The following is a 16,347-nucleotide window of genomic DNA, read 5'->3' as shown; positions in this document are numbered from 1 at the left end:
CAAAAAAAACTTTGTAACTGAGAGCTTTGAAAATTTGCCTTAAAAAAATACACAAAATGGTCAAAAAATAAAATGTTCCAATCTAAAATAATTTACAGATATGTATCCAGCTGTTCTGCCCTTTCTATAAAACCTAAATTACAAAAATACTACTACCAGTAATAATAAAAAAGAAAATCGCAAAACTTGATTATGTAAATTTTTTGATCGTTTGACGCTAAAATCGAAATCGCGATCAAAATCAGATTAATCGCCCCGCCCTACGTTGTCCTCCCGTATGCTGTGGGCTGTGGTCTATGGCCAGGCTGTGGCAGCGGTTCAGTGTTCACCCCAGGGGCCCTAGTGGGGGGGGGCGTACCTGAAGCCGGAGCCGCTGATGGTGATCCGCGTGCCCCCGGCGGTGCCCCCGCGGCGGGGGTTCACCCCGCTGACCACCGGGGTCAGCAGGGTCCTGTAGGTGAAGTCCCCCGACATGTTGGCCGCGTTCCCCTCGTTGGCAACCGTCACCACGCAGCTCACCTCCGAGCCGTTGCCTGGAGACGCAGGCGCACACACGCGCATGGGTACACGCGCACACACACACACACACACAAGTGGTCGAGCAGGCACATGCAAGCGCACACACATTGACACGCACACACAAACAGACATGCACACACACACACACACACACACACACACACACACACACACACACACACACACACACACACACACACACACACACACACACACACACACACACAAACACACACATAAACACATATACACACACATACAAGCACGCACACACAAACATGCACAGACACACACGGACATGCATATACACACACACAAACACACACACGCGTAAACACATACACACACACAGAGGCAGACACACAAACATGCACAGACAGACACACACAGACATGCGTACACAAACAGCCACACGGATATGCATACACACACACATGGGCACGCATATACAAACACAGAAACACACACATCCAGACACACACACATCCAGACAAAGAGACCTGATTAGCTCAAATGAAGCGAGTGTGAGAACTATTGTGTGTGTGTGTGTGTGTGTGTATGTGCGCGTGTGTGTGCGCAGAAAACAGGTCGGGCGACATCGCAGTCTGAGAGCAGCGGGGTCATCCTCTGCTGTCCGTCAGTGTTTAGTCTGATAAAACATTACACTCCAAGCCCAGCGTGAAGCTAGACCTCAGTAGGGCGCCCAAAGGTCAACCGTTTAACACCTTTCTGCTCACACACGATCAGAGGAATCTGGGTCTAAAAATACACGCGTCACAGTTTTTCCTTTGTCAACGGGACCGCACGGAAAATGACAGTTGGGAATGTGAACGACATGGTGGAAGAGTGTGAGGTTCAATACCTTTTTGTTTTTGTCTTTTGTTGAATGATTGATGTTTCTTTCAGAGTCATTCCTCCCAGGTGTTTTCACAGTTCACCACTACTTTGGCCATTCTTTTATTCCTTTTATTTTATACAATTGGTTGTCACACTGTTATGACGTGGTTCTCAGTTTCAATGAATGGGGGCGGACATTGTAATTATGCCAATCATACAACTGGTAGTTAAAAAACTTCACTGTAAGCTTCGGAAAAAAGTGTTTTTATTAAATAGTGATAATAAGTGGGTACTTTGACGGCAAATGGATTAAGGTTTCTTTATAACAACCTTAATCAATAAAACTGACACTCTGTCAGTTTTATCCTGTTTAACATCATCTTTTATTTAATTACAGCCTGGCTAATATTTGTGGAACGGATAGAAACCAATAGTGTTGGTATGAAACTAAAAAACATGTTTTTTTACCAAAAGCTCACTACATGCTATTTACTCTTGGCCATATGAGATCGTAGGCATCGGGGATCGAACCCTGGACCTTTGGTGTGGGAGTGGGCACGCCCTGTCGTACGTACCGTGGTTGGGGGGGGACAGACAGTGGAGCTGGGTGGACGTGGACCGGTCCCTGTAGACCTCGCACTCCTCCCCACAGATCTGCACGCGGGACTCGCTGGGATCGAACCCGGATCCCTGGACCACCAGCATAGCCCCGCCCCCGAAGCTGCCTGCGTTTCAGAGGGGAGGAAATAAGGCTTCGGTCACCTTGGGTCATCTAGGAACCACTGATCCATTGAGGTTGTATGTTATACGTCCTGGCTCTTAATGTACGCACTTATTGTGTGTCGTATTTAGTTATAGTACTTAGCTGTGTAGCATCTTATCCTAGCGGTCTTTGTTGTATACGGGGAATGGGTTAACTTTGCGATTGTTGGTGCTTTGCACTTGGTGCTATGAACATCCTTACTGGAATGTATTGTTTCACTTTCTTATGACAAAAGTACTTATTGTAAGTTGCATTGGATAAAGCGTCGGCTAAATGCCCTAAATGTAAATGTAAATTAACCCACTTTCTGAGCGCTTTTTTCAAAGCCATTTTTTTCAGGGTCCCGTGACCTTTGACCCGCTCACCTTCATCGGGCTGCACGGCGCTGATCAGGAGCTCGTAGGTGAACTCGACGTCGGAGCGGGCGCGACCTTTGACCTTGTGGTGGACCCTGACCTCGTAGGTGCCCCCGGGGCTCTCCCCGGCCGTGCACCACACGTGGGTGTCGTTTACCGCCGTCACGTTGCACGGCGCGTGGTTGATGGTCACCCCCACCCGCTGGGGGTCGCCGCCGAAGCCCTGGCCCACGAGGGTGAGGGCCGCCCCGCTGGCCCCTGGAGGTAAGGGGGGGAGGGGGGCAAAAGGGGGAGGGAGGGAGAGGGGGGAGGATGGAGGGGGTTAGAGACTGTTGAGAGACTATTTTTAGTTTCTCCTCAGAGGACTATTTTGGCTGCTTCTCTGGCCCCGGTAAGACACCACAGAGGGGTCTTATATAGGTCTCTGGGTTTGTCAATATAGTTTTATGTAGTGTGGCAGACGCCAGGGAAGAGTGAGGGGAGTGGTAGGTCTGGCAACTTGGTTAACTTCTTCCAGTTAACGAGGCAGGCCTGAAGGCCATTAAGCTGAAGTGCTTGCAGTTAAAACGGAGAGCAGGCTACCACAAGCCAGACCTAGGGTTAGCAAGATACAGAGAGGACTGGATCATAAAGGAGGTGGATGACCCCTTTCCTACCCTGGTTGTGTTTACTAGGTGAATAAACCATGCTAAGTTGAACCTCACATCTGGGGCCTCACCTCGAACCTCACATCTGGGGCCTCACATCTCGAAACTCACATCTGGGGCCTCACATCTCGAACCTCACACCTAGGGCCTCACCTGGGGCCTCACACCTGGGGCCTCACACCTGGGGCCTCACATCTGGGGCCCCACACCTGGGGCCTCACACCTGGGGCCTCACATCTGGGGCCCCACACCTGGGGCCTCACCTCGAACCTGGGGCCTCACCTCGAACCTCACACCTGGGGGAGGGCGGGGGTTGTTGAACTCACCGGTGGAGGGCATGACGGAGGAGACGTTGGGGGTCTGAGCCTGGGCGTAGGTGAAGTTGAGCGGGGGGTACTCCACGTCGAACACGTTGATCTGCACCGTCACCTGACCCCCGCCCCGCCCCTCAGGGGTCAGGCAGCGCAGCTCTCCGGGAGTCATCTCCTGGACGTGGCACGGCTCGTCGCCGACCATCACGCTGGTGTTGCCCGGGGCGAAGCCGTTGCCCGTGACGACCAGCGGGGTCCCGCCGGCGACGCTGCCGGTGGCGGGGGCGAGGGAGGCCCGCGCCAGGCTGACGAGCGATGCCGCGCCCGTGGCCAGCCCCTTGCTCCTCACGACCACGCGGAGGGGGTGCTCCCCCGCCGGCAGAGCCCCCACCATCAGGGTGACGGCGCCGTCCGTCGCCGCGGTGACCTCCAGCTCCCAGGGGCCGGCGGACACCGACACGTCTCCGGCGTCGCCGCCGAACCCGGAGCCCGAGAGGGTCACCGCCGTCGTCCCGTTGCCGTCGACGACGCCGGGCGCCACGCCGGTGACGGCGGGCGTGGCCGCGGCGTCGTACGCGAAGGAGCAGTCGGAGGAGCAGGCGGCGGTGAGGCGGCCCGTCTGGTAGACCACGTCCCCGGAGCCGGGCTGGTGCCGGGGGCCGGTGTCGCAGACCACCCGGGTGTAGTTGACGGAGACCACCTCGCACTCCACGCCCGCCACGGTCACCCGCCCCTCCCACGAGAAGCCGGACCCCCAGACGCTGAGCCGGGTGTAGCCGGTGGGGCTGCCCATTGGGGGCGCCACCGAGTCCACCACGGGCAGCAGCACCAGCCGCCGCTTCAGCTCGCCGCGGACGGCCAGGAGGGCGGCCCCCAGGTTGCGGACCACCAGGGCCACAGGGTGGGGCACGCCCACCGGGGCCCCGCTGTCCAGGGGCACCCGGAAGAAGAGCTCCGTCTGGGTGCTGTTGAGCACCTCACAGGGCAGGTCCCCCACGGTCACCTAACGCACACACACACACACATACACACGCGCACACACACACACGCACACGCACACACAAACAGACACACGCACACAGATGCACACGCACGCACACATGCGCGCGCACACACACGACACGCACACACACACAGACACACACACATGCGCGCACACACACACACATGCGCGCACACACACACACACAGACACACACGCACGAACAGACGCACGCACACAGACACACACACCGACACACACACACACAGTCAGCATGAATCATCACTGTGTTTATTTGTTTGGGTGACAGACAGTCTTGGATTCCTTGAATCGAACCACGACTATGGATGGATTGACTACAATCTGGAGGCGGGACACATTCCTTCCAACAATAAACCCTTTAATATATTTTCTCAAATCAGGGCTTTATATTAGAATCTGGATAATCCAGTATTGCAGTTTCAAAATTGAAACATCTCAATATAACTAATAAACAAAACAAGTCAAGACGGAACATGACACTGAATCCTAACAGAACTTCAAAGGTGACATATCATACCACCAGGTGTGAGTGTGATTTGCCGTTACAAGCTTTGCCGTTAAAAATCCGCCTCTTCTGACATCACAAGTGGGCGTGTCCACCTAGATGCGTGCTGGATAGATCAGTCTACCAGCCTACCCAGTGGACTGTAGCAAACGTTGCTCATCTATCTGTCATGGCATGTAACGGCTCATCACACTCACACCTGATGGTATAATACGCCCCCTTTAAAAAAACAAGATGGCCGTCTCAACAACAACATCTTGGCATTATCAGGTTCTATCAGGAGTCAGCAGCCAATGGGAGGGGGTTTTAGTGTCTGACCTTGTTGGCGCAGGCGGTGTCGCTGAAGCCGTTGCCCTGGAGACGCACCACCTGGTGGGCGGTGCCCTGCAGGGGGGAGATGGAGGTCACCATGGGAGTGGCGCACACCGACAACGTCAACAGCGTCTCATTGGTCGACGGGCCGCAGTCCGGGGCTGCAGCGGTGCATTGCGGGACGGAGCGGGCCATTCTCATTGGCCCTGTGGGGGAGAGGGGCAGAAGGGGAGGAGGTGAGGCTCTTGATTGGACGGTTTGGAATTCATATTAATGAATACAGCTGACCTAATCAACATTACTAAATTACTGAATACAGCTGACCTAGTCAATATTACTAAATTAATGAATATAGCTGACCTAGTCAACATTACTCAATTAATGGATATAGCTAACTTAATCAACATTATTAACTTAATTTATATAAATAAATGTATAAATATTGTAAATTAACATATATTACTAAATGAATCAATATATTTTCTCTTCTTCCTCCCCTCTTCTTCCCATGAAGATCTGATCTCATCCATCGCCCCAGAAGTACTGAATCAGGACCAGGTTTGTTATAAACATTGTATATATACCCATACAACCCCACCCCCTAACAGTCATTTACCATCCGCTGCCCTGCGAGCCTCCATGCCCCCCAGGGTGACGATGACAGGTGGGGTCTGGTCCACGGGGGGTCTCACGCGGACCACCCCCTGCAGGGTGTGGCCTCTACCGATGGGGCCGCTGCTGTAGTAGAAGACACCGGGCGTGATGAAGCGGTACCTGAAGAACCCTGAGAGAGAGGGAGAGAGGGAGAGGGGGAGAGAGAGAGAGAGAGAGAGAGAGAGAGAGAGAGAGAGGGAGAGAGGGGGAGAGGGAGAGAGGGAGAGAGGGAGAGGGGGAGAGGGAGAGAGAGAGAGAGAGAGAGAGAGAGAGAGAGAGAGAGAGAGCGTGTTGTAGAGCATGATTGCCCACGTGCCCACACACATACACACACTTTGGTAGAGGTGGAGGTGCTAGTGTTGGTGGAGGTAGCTCTGCTGTTGGCGGAGGTGGCGGGGGATGTGTTGGTGCAGCTATTGGTGAAGTCGATGGTGCGGGTGGAGGTAGTGTTGCTGATGGAGGCATTAGTGAACATGGAGGAAGAAAGGGATGTTGTAGCGCTAATGTTGTGATGCAGTCGTTGATGGTCGTGGTGGTGGTAGTGGTGGTGCTTTCGGGAGGTACGGGTGGAGGTCATGGTTTAGCTGAAGAGGCCGGTGTTGGTGACGGAGGTATGGGGGAACATTGGGTGGAGGTGATAGAGCTAAATGTTGTGATGGAGTCTTTGATGGTGTTTGATGGTCGTGGTGGTGGTGGTGGTGGTATGGGTGGAGCTCATGGTGTGGCTGAAGAGGCCTGTCGGTGACGGTGCTAGGGGGGGGGGGGGGGTCCTCCTACCTTTGGGTGTGGGGGTCTCCCCGCTGTTGAAGGCTCCTTCGTCATCGGGCTCGGTGGCCCCGGGGCTGGAGACGCTGAACACCCGGTAGCTCTTTGGCTGGAAGAGCGGGGCCTCCCAGAGCCAGGCCACCGTGTCCCCCAGGGCCACGTCCAGGCTGGCCGGGCTCCACGCAGACCCCTCACCCCGGCCTGGACCCCGGGGAGCAGCGGCACAACGGCAGGGCGGGGGGGGGGACACACACACGGTACAATCAGGGAACCACAACAGAACCACAGCGGAACCACAACAGAACCACAGCGGAACCACAACAGAACCACAGCGGAACCACAACAGAACCACAGCGGAACCACAACAGAACCACAGCGGAACCACAACCGGGTGTAACAGAACCACAGCAGAATCACAGCGGAACCACAACAGAACCACAACAGAACCACAACAGATGTGTAACAGAACCACAACAGAACCGCAACAGGGGAGATGAGGCGGGGAAGCACACACAGATAGGAAGATTTAGAACGGGACGGACAGACAGGTGCGTAGACAGACAGACACGCAGGGAGACAGACAGGCTGGCTGAGATTGGAAGAGAGACAGACAGGAAGATAGTCGCACAGACATGCAGCCATAAAGAAGATGGACAGTCTCAAAGATAGTCAGACGTGCACAAATACGGCAAGATGGACAGACAGACAGACAGACGGACAGACAGACAGACAGCAAACCATTCACCGATATACAGGTGAATGGCCTTCTTCAGACTAGAGCAAAACCTGTGGTTCCTAGAGAATGTTTTCAGAGACCCAAAACCCAAACCCCCCCCCCCCTAAACTGGTTTACAACATCGCCGCCACTCTGCTATTGTTCTCCAACAGCGACCACACTCACAGCCATGTCCCTCACTCTCTCTGTGTCTCCGTCTCTTCCTCTGTGTCTCTTGCTCTGCATAACGCAACCCCTCAGCTACTGCTGCATGCTTCCATTTGAGCCCTGGCGAGGTTATGAGTGACAGCTGGACAAAAGACAGCGGGGGCGGAGTAGGAGGATGTAGGAGGTGGAGAGGGGGTGACGGAGGTGGGGAAGGGAGGTGTGAGCGTACCGACGGTGCTGCCGTTGTTTCTGACGGTGTGAGTCTCCTCCGCAGACTGCAGGAGGCATTCCAGTTTGTCCTCTGAGGATGTCATCACCTCGCACTCTGCACGGCCTGTCAAACACACACGCCAAACAAACACAAAGGCATGAGAACAAAGGATGTAATACACTTCAGACAAAAGCTGTCATTTACCTGATGACCTTCTCATCACTCTGTCTGGGTCTGATCCGCTGAATGTACGTTGTCACTCAATGGTGTCCTAGGTGTGAGGTGTGTGTTATTCCCCCTCGAGGACAGAAAAAGGTTAAGCTACGCCATAGTTGAAACCCGACTCTACTTTGTTTCCCTCCTCCAGTTTGTACAGACGGTCTGAGATAAAAGGTGTTGGACATAACCTTTAAACACCTTGACGATGTTTGCTGCAAGAACACACTCAGGGCGCACTCACACTAGGCCATCTGTACCGTGCCCAAGTCCGTTTGACACCTGTACCGTACTCAAGTACGATTGCCCCCCGCCCCCTGCTGTGCCAGTGGCCTGTGCTCACACTAGGAAATCTCAACTGGGCCTGAGTACGGTTGCCTCTTGTACATACGTGAACACGTCGTAATACGTCATCACCAAGTGTCCGCTGCTTAGTACAACAACACAGAGAACACAATTGACACTTTACTGACTTTGTTGCTTATTTGGAGCCGTTCTACTCAGGTACAGCCCTCTCTCACTGAGCGTTTTTACACTGCCAAATATGCCGTTTTATGCAAGCATTTTTCGCGGCACTGTCCGCGCGTTAACACTCCCCGAGGTAAATTGCCTGCTTGATCTAGAACCTCAATTTACCCTCCCGGACCCTGCACACATTGGCGGTTTATTGGGTTTCGTTCTGTTGTAAATGCAAAGGCTCTGCGGTTCCAGGGGGGGGGGGGGTTAAGTTGAACTTATCTCAAACTTAACTTTAAGATAAGTTAAAGGAATAAATGAGTCTCCTCAGCGAACTGTTTCTAGCAGAAAAGAGCCGGCCTATACTTATGCATTGTGTTATATTTTATACCATCGGTCAGAATGGTGGTACTTGGGGAGACTAATATTTTCTTAGGTGGTATATAAAGTTAGAGAACCTTCCTCCATGTTCCTATGCTGTTCCTCTGTGTTCCTATGTTGCAGGACTCACCCACGGAGACCCGGACCAGCGAGGTGTTGGAGCTGAAGCCAGCGCCCCAGAGGGTCAGCTGGGTACCCCCCAGCAGGGAGCCCACCCTGGGGGAGACACTGTGGACCTCCAGGACGTACTCGATGCTGGCGTTCACGCCGGGGCTGGGCGGAGCGGGAGGGGGAGGAGCCAGGGGGAGGGGGAGGAGCCAGCGGGAGGGGGAGGAGCCGGGGTTGAGGAGGTGAGCGTTTGCAGGTGAAAGGTCATTTGATTATTGATATTATATTGACTATGAACTATGAACGTTGTTTTAAAATGCCTGTTGGGTCTTTGAGCACCTAGAAACTAAGTGTATTTACTTATTCACTTTCATCAATCTAGAATTGTGAAAAAATATACATTTTATTAATGAATATATTCATTCATATTTAAATCAATATCTATTTATTTTTCACTGACGATCATCATCATCATCATCCTCATCATTATAAGCGAGTGATGCCGAGGGTTAGGCAGTAGCTAGGGTTAGGCAGTAGTGAGGGTTAGGCAGTAGTGAGGGTTAGGCAGTAGCTAGGGTTAGGCAGTAGTGAGGGTTAGGCAGTAGCTAGGGTTAGGCAGTAGCTAGGGTTAGGCAGTAGTGAGGGTTAGGCAGTAGTGAGGGTTAGGCAGTAGCTAGGGTTAGGCAGTAGCTAGGGTTAGGCAGTAGTGAGGGTTAGGCAGTAGTGAGGGTTAGGCAGTAGCGAGGGTTAGGCAGTAGTGAGGGTTAGGCAGTAGTGAGCTGAGGGTTAGGCAGTAGTGAGGGTTAAGCAGTAGTGAGGGTTGGGCAGTAGTGAGGGTTAGGCAGTAGTGAGCTGAGGGTTAGGCAGTAGTGAGGGTTAGGCAGTAGTGAGGGTTGGGCAGTAGTGAGGGTTAGGCAGTAGTGAGGGTTAGGCAGTAGTGAGCTGAGGGTTAGGCAGTAGTGAGCCGAGGGTTGGGCAGTAGCTCTGTAACATGACATCATCATCTACCTGTTCCGGGGGTTTCCGTTGTTCCCCACCCTCACGTCCACCCGGTACAGCCCCGGGGGCAGGACGGGCAGCAGGCAGGTCAGGTTGCCAGGCGACCACTCCAGCATGGGGCAGGGACCGCGGCCGACGAACACGGCCGTCTCATTGGCCGAGCTCCCCAGGTTGGAGCCAGTGATGGTGAGAACCCGGTGTCCTGCGAGACACAAAGGTATGTGTGCGTGTTAGTGTGTGTGTTGGTGTGTGTGTGTGCGTGTTGGTGTGTGTGTTGGTGTGTGTGTGTGCGTGTTGGTGTGTGTGTGTGTGTGTGTACGTGTTAGTGTGTGGCGTGTGTTCCATAGAAGCATTCAGTTGTTGAATGACCTTCGGAGTAATTAAGAGGTCTTGCTTAGTGTGTGTGGGTGGGTGTGTTTTTGTGTGCGTGTGTGTGTGTGTGCGGTAACAAGTGCTGGTAATATGTGACAATTACCAGCGCAATTATTTTCCAAAACAATAGTGTGTTGGGACAGGGAGTGTTGATTATATTCTCTGTTACCAATGTGATGAAATGTCCATCACTCAGGAGGACAGGAGGGCGGGTTAGGAGAGAGAGAGAGAGAGAGAGAGAGAGAGAGAGAGAGAGAGAGAGAGAGAGAGAGAGAGAGAGAGAGAGAGAGGGAGAGAGGGAGAGAGGGAGAGAGGGAGAGAGGGAGAGAGGGAGAGAGAGAGGGGGAGAGGGGGAGAGAGAGAGGGGGAGAGAGAGAATAGGTTGCTATCAGCCCTTGGCGTTGAGACAATAGTGAACCTGAGACAGAGATGGAAACTACCCAAGGAGAACGGACACTGCGGCCAGTGAATCACGACATGCCCTGGTCCGCAACAAGATCACCTCATGGTTATTGTCTTTGTCTCGTTGCTTTGCACGGGACAATGACAATAAGCGGCGAAGACACAATGTATTTTGGTAATGGATGAATCTAATGCTCATGTGCACGCCACACACACAAGTACACATGCATGCACGCACACACTCTCTCACTCAGACCTGCACTCATGCACAAATGCACAATATAATATAAATAAGTGAGGTACCAATAGCAACAGGGCTGTTCCTCTAAAGGAAATAGTTTGGCTGTCTGACTCACTACACAGTCTATCTCTGTCTGTCTCTGCCATGAATGCCATGTAGTTCACAGAGGTGGGTGTGGTCAGAGTGTCCGCGGTTCAATCCCTCCATCAAACCCAGCTCTAACTGTGTTTGAACAGGGATACCTTACTGCACATGTAAAAAGAAAAACAGCCCTCCCTTTGTGTATGGTCACATAACAATGCTAATCCCCTTATAGATATTCTCTAAGAGTGTGGTTATGGTTTGGTACATTTTCCTTCCCCTGCGAGCAGCTTGTTTGGTTTGCAGCAGGTGAGTTAGCCCTCAGGGAGAACCACTAAGCTACTGCGCTTTGGCCTACATCAAACTGAGCCTTAAACGTGGACGACTATTCTTGTGCTTTCCCACAGAGTAACGTATAGGAGCATGAGGACAAAGGGCTGTGCATCTGTGAGAACGTTTGCTCATATAGGATGTCTGTTAACCCTAACCCTAACCCTTTTAGAGAGTGTGGCCACTCTGTGCTGCCCCAAGCATCTCTATCACCTGTGTGCTATGACATCTAATCAGCCAGTTAGCAGATGCTTTTGACCAAAGAGACTGTAACAGAGTATCTAACAGAGTCTAACAGACATTTGGTTTAGATGTCATCAATGAGCAGGTGGGTTAACAGGGCATCTTGCCCAGGGATGCCTACAGTTCAACTGCTGACATTTGGGGTTTGAACCCAGAAACTTCCACTGGTAATCTGGGGCGGGACAGTGTAATGGCTAGGCTTTTTTCCACCTCCAGCTGGGAGGCTCTGAGTTCGATCCCCCTTGGTCCACGACCCAACCTGAACCTTAGCCTGGTACTACCAGACCCTCGTACTTCATTTAATTTGCACAGAGAGTCTGGACCCACTCAATTGACTAACGTTAACTCACTTGAAGGCGGGTGTCTGTTGAAGTTTAAAACTATTGGACCTGCCCAGTGCCACTCTGGATCTGCCATAACCAATCTCTAACGTTTGGCCGGGAATCACGTTGCGCGCAGGCTGTAAACAAACCTAACACCGTGCGTGAAGATCATGGACCTATTAAAGAAGAATGTCCGTCAACGAGAGCTGACTTTAACGTCATTGTCCTCAGCCACTCCCTCTGTTCGCTGATTGGACGTACAAATTTTGGACGGAGAAAACCCAGGAATATACCGCAAACCCAGACGCAGTACTGAAGGGAAATGAAAATTGAGCGGAAGTACTTAGGCGGGCGGAGCCAGGCTACCTGAACCTGGCATCCATGAGCAAACCGACCCTCTCCCTAGGGAGATGAACCTGTGTCCATTGTTAGTCCCCGGGGATAAAAAGGTAACCAGGTGAACTCACCGATCACGGTGGTCCTCTCGGGGGACATAGTGGCGATGAGGGGGGTGAGGCTCTCGTCGTAGTTGAAGGAGCTGGACGCCGTCTGGCCCATGTCTCCACCCCACACCGTCACACTCTGAGAGCCCGCACTGGCAGCCTGGAGAAACACCATCGATAGGTCATCGACAGGCGATCAATGAGCTTGGGCTTATCGAACGGGTTGTTGAGTAAGCTGTAGGAAAGTAAGTAAATCTCTTGTGTCGATTTACGATTACGTTGAGTAATTGAGTAGAACTTTGCTCTTAGCACAAGTCACTGGTGAGGCTGAGAGCCATAAAGATGTACAACATTGCAGGGACAAAGGGTTGAGCAAGCAAGTAAAAATAAAATGCGCAGTAGCTACACAGATCAGAACAAAAGTACATTTTACTTTTAAAATGATTTGTTTCTTTTACAATTAACAATCAAAGTTATCACAAATGTTTAATCAATCAGGTGCATGACAACAAAGTCCTCCATAATTATACGTTTCGGAATTGAAACATGCGAAAGCATTTTTCAAGCGCCACAACAAAGAAGTTAAAACACAATGACCAAACACGTTAGACACCGTGTTCCGGTTATCTGGCCCTGGCGCACGCCTGGCTCCTGTCCCAGATACCAAAACAACAACAAACCTGCCCAACACGGGCAAAAATGCAACCAAACGGCGTTCACACGCTTGTTGTGTCTGCCTATTGTGGCGTCGCGCTCTCTCACCACGGGGGTCCGGCACGCAAGCTCGTCGAAGCGCACGTCCACCACGCTGCATTCCTCGCCGCCGACCGTCACCATGGTGTCCTCGCCGAAACCGAAGCCCGAGACCGTCAGCAGCGTTCCACCTGGGAGAGACGCCACGAGACACACGCACACACGAGACATCCGTCATGTTTTAAAATTGTTTTTAAAGTTTTAAATATAAATATTTTTTAATCGTTAGAGAAAAGTTTGAGAGAAGTTTAAAGCGTCAGAAACTTCTCTTTAACGATTCAAAAACTTTTTTATTTAAATATTTTTATATATATTTGATTACATCATTGCTATACGGGCAAATTTCGTTATTCTGATTACTGATTCTTTTGATAATATACTATTAGAATTACAGTAGTAGTATTATAGCGGTGGTAGTAGTAACGTAGTTACATAGTTGTTAATGATATCAACTGTGATAGATACTAGTTGTGTAGGATACTACTACTGCTACTAGTGTTGGCAGTAGGAGTACCAGTGGGAGCATGAATGATGTTAGAGACTGTGTATCAGGTTCAGTACCTGCCACGCTGCCAGACAGTGGAGAGATGGACGTCACGTTGAGCAGGTTGGTGAAGTTTCCTTGGTAACGGACCCGGCCCAGGGACGGGAAGGTGATCCACACCGGGTAGGTGCCGGCTGGGGCGCGGCCCACACTGCACACCTGGGTCGTGGCTGGAACATTGCAATCGACATTTTAATAAAGTGCTCTAAATACATAGGAGCTATGAGCCGCTGACTGGGGTTATTTAGTGGTTAATACTTAATACTTAAAACGTAAAGTCCTTCACATTTACATTTTGGGCATTGAGCAGACGCTTTTATCCAAAGCGACTCACAATGAGTACATTTGTCAGAAGAAAGAGAAACAGCAATACATCGCTGGCGGTACAGTAAGGATGTTCATAGAACCAAGTGCCAAGCACAAAGAAAAGAGGTTCACCCATTCCCCGTACACAACAGAGATAGCTAGGATAAGATGCTACACAATGCTAAGGACTGTTTTTAACTTTAAGGACATGCAACATACAATTAGTCCGTCGTTGTTAAGTCAGTGTTTTTTGGCGGAAAAAACCCTCTTGCTTACCCGTGGCTTCTTGAACTTCGCATTCGGCGTCCCCAATCATGATCGAGGCGTTCCCACTGAATCCCGTCCCTGTGACGGTCAGCAGGGTCTCCAGGCCTTCCGAACCTGAAACAAATCCATCCACCCAGAAAGCTGTCACCTCCTCATGGTTTGAATTTGCTCATGGTGTTGCGCTAGGAAGGAAGGGTTTGGGACCAAAGTCGCACCTTGTGATGGGGAGATTCCCGTGACGACGGGGGTGCTGTCCTCGGACCACTCGAAGCCACAGTCGCCGGAGCACTTGGACGAGATGCCGTTGATGATCACCTCCACCTGCGGTAACCACGACAACAGCGATCACACCCCTGTTGAGCCAGCAGCAGTGGACCCTGGGTTCAAACCCCGTGCGGATCTCACGGTACCCGCGGATTCGTACCTGCGGGGTTCTCTCCAGCGTGCGGAGTAGCTCTCCTCCTATGTTCCTCATGAACTGCCCTCCCTTGACCTTCTCCCTCGCCTCCACCACTGGATGGTTGCCCGTGACATTCGAGCCATTGATCTGTGAGGAGAGAGAAGGCAAACGTTACACTAGAAGAGAGCTTCAAGAAAAGACGTCCTTATATGGTCCTGGGAAGTTCATGGGATTCGACTTTATTACAGTCATATATACATTTAGGGTATTTAGCAGACGCTTTTATCCGATGCAACTTACAATACGTACATTTGTCAGAAGAAAGAGAAACAATATATCGCTGTCGGTACGGTAAGGATGTTCATAGAACCAAGTGCCAAGCACTAACAATTATTAGGTTAACCCATTTCCCGTATACAACAAAGATAACTAGGACAAGTTGCTATACAATGCTAAGTACTTTTTTACCCACGAGGTTGTACAACATACAATAAGTGGGTACATTAAGTGCCAAGAAGAAGAAGAAGAAGAAGAAATAATCAAGATTCACAAACGTGCGGAAGAAAGGTCTTGTTACTGTTGACACCCGTCAAAACCCGTCAAACTAGAACAAAGAACATGGCCGCCGGCGCCGCACCTTCATCAGCGGCTGGTCTCCGGGCGTGGTCGTCCAGGTGACCTTCCACTTAGGCCTTCGGCAGCTGCCCTCGGCCTTCACCTGGACCTGGCCCATCCCCGGGATACCCTCCAGGGCGTGCTTCAGGTCCTCCTCGCCGATGCCCACCGAGAGACCTGAAGCAGGGCGTGGGGAGCGGCCATGTTGAATTGTAGTTCGCCACCAACCGAATAACTGACTACAAACCTCTGCTGTGAACACGCTGTGATTGGCCGAACACGAACGACAGTTGGCTGTAACGATGACTGATTGGTCTGTCAATTTTTTCCTTGTTCGCAATGTTGCCGTAACTGAGAATTATTAATAGTTTTATAAAATCTTTTTTATTTATCAAATGATGGGAATATTGTATGGGAGCAATATTCCCATCATTTGTTTATTGATGGACTGACCCTCACTAAAAGAGTCCACTACGAGTCTTTACATGTTGTGGAAGTACCAGAGACGTCAGACGCAGTCTTTATGATTCATAATATCATACGGCGCACAAAGAGGGCCCCGCCGTTTTCTTTTGCTCTACCTTCAGCGCTTCCGCCATAGATCTCCACATCGAAGGTCCCTCTCAGGGGCGGGGTCGCTCGGTTGCTACGGGAGACGGTCACATTGGCCCCGCCCACCCGATACTCTGCCATGTCCTCTGTGCTGTTGGACGACTTCTAGAGAGAGAGAGCGAGAGAGAGAGCCGCGAGAGAGAGAGAGAGAGAGAGAGAGAGAGAGAGAGAGAGAGAGAGAGAGAGAGAGAGAGAGAGAGAGAGAGAGAGAGAGAGAGAGAGAGAGAGAGAGAGAGAGAGAGAGAGAGAGAGAGAGAGAGAGAGAGAGAGAGAGAGAGAGAATAAATAGGGTTTATGTCAAAGAGAGAGAATTTGACAACAGTGTTTGATGATACCATATTCGAATTACTTTCTCATCGCCAAAACTTCGGCGAGCAAGTCATTGTGTCACACGGCCAAAACAAATACATATCCATGTTCAGATCCTGACAGGTCTTTGAAGCGTCTTTGTCCGTTCATGGAGACAGA

General features: G+C 51.3%; 1 protein-coding gene across 1 annotated transcript in view; it reads right to left on the bottom strand.

The window, feature by feature from the left end:
* pkhd1l1.1 (PKHD1 like 1, tandem duplicate 1) overlaps window positions 1-16,347 on the bottom strand; it is a 56,946-nt gene that overhangs the window by 25,712 nt on the left and 14,887 nt on the right. The window contains exons 25-42 of the mRNA XM_060044076.1: window positions 15,849-15,984; window positions 15,290-15,444; window positions 14,677-14,799; window positions 14,468-14,573; window positions 14,262-14,366; window positions 13,697-13,849; window positions 13,145-13,266; window positions 12,407-12,542; window positions 9,957-10,149; window positions 8,971-9,113; window positions 7,806-7,910; window positions 6,706-6,894; window positions 5,891-6,058; window positions 5,281-5,480; window positions 3,449-4,436; window positions 2,485-2,733; window positions 1,932-2,081; window positions 359-533 (exon numbers count right to left, since the gene is read on the bottom strand). Coding sequence (XP_059900059.1) covers window positions 359-533; window positions 1,932-2,081; window positions 2,485-2,733; window positions 3,449-4,436; window positions 5,281-5,480; window positions 5,891-6,058; window positions 6,706-6,894; window positions 7,806-7,910; window positions 8,971-9,113; window positions 9,957-10,149; window positions 12,407-12,542; window positions 13,145-13,266; window positions 13,697-13,849; window positions 14,262-14,366; window positions 14,468-14,573; window positions 14,677-14,799; window positions 15,290-15,444; window positions 15,849-15,984 — 3,596 coding nt within the window. The remainder of the gene's footprint in view (window positions 1-358; window positions 534-1,931; window positions 2,082-2,484; window positions 2,734-3,448; window positions 4,437-5,280; window positions 5,481-5,890; window positions 6,059-6,705; window positions 6,895-7,805; window positions 7,911-8,970; window positions 9,114-9,956; window positions 10,150-12,406; window positions 12,543-13,144; window positions 13,267-13,696; window positions 13,850-14,261; window positions 14,367-14,467; window positions 14,574-14,676; window positions 14,800-15,289; window positions 15,445-15,848; window positions 15,985-16,347) is intronic.

This window comes from Gadus macrocephalus, chromosome 22 (genome assembly GCF_031168955.1).
Source record: "Gadus macrocephalus chromosome 22, ASM3116895v1".
NCBI classification, from domain to species: Eukaryota; Metazoa; Chordata; class Actinopteri; order Gadiformes; family Gadidae; genus Gadus; species Gadus macrocephalus.
Note: the sequence above shows the minus strand (reverse complement) of the source record. Positions and strands in the feature narration are given on the sequence as shown.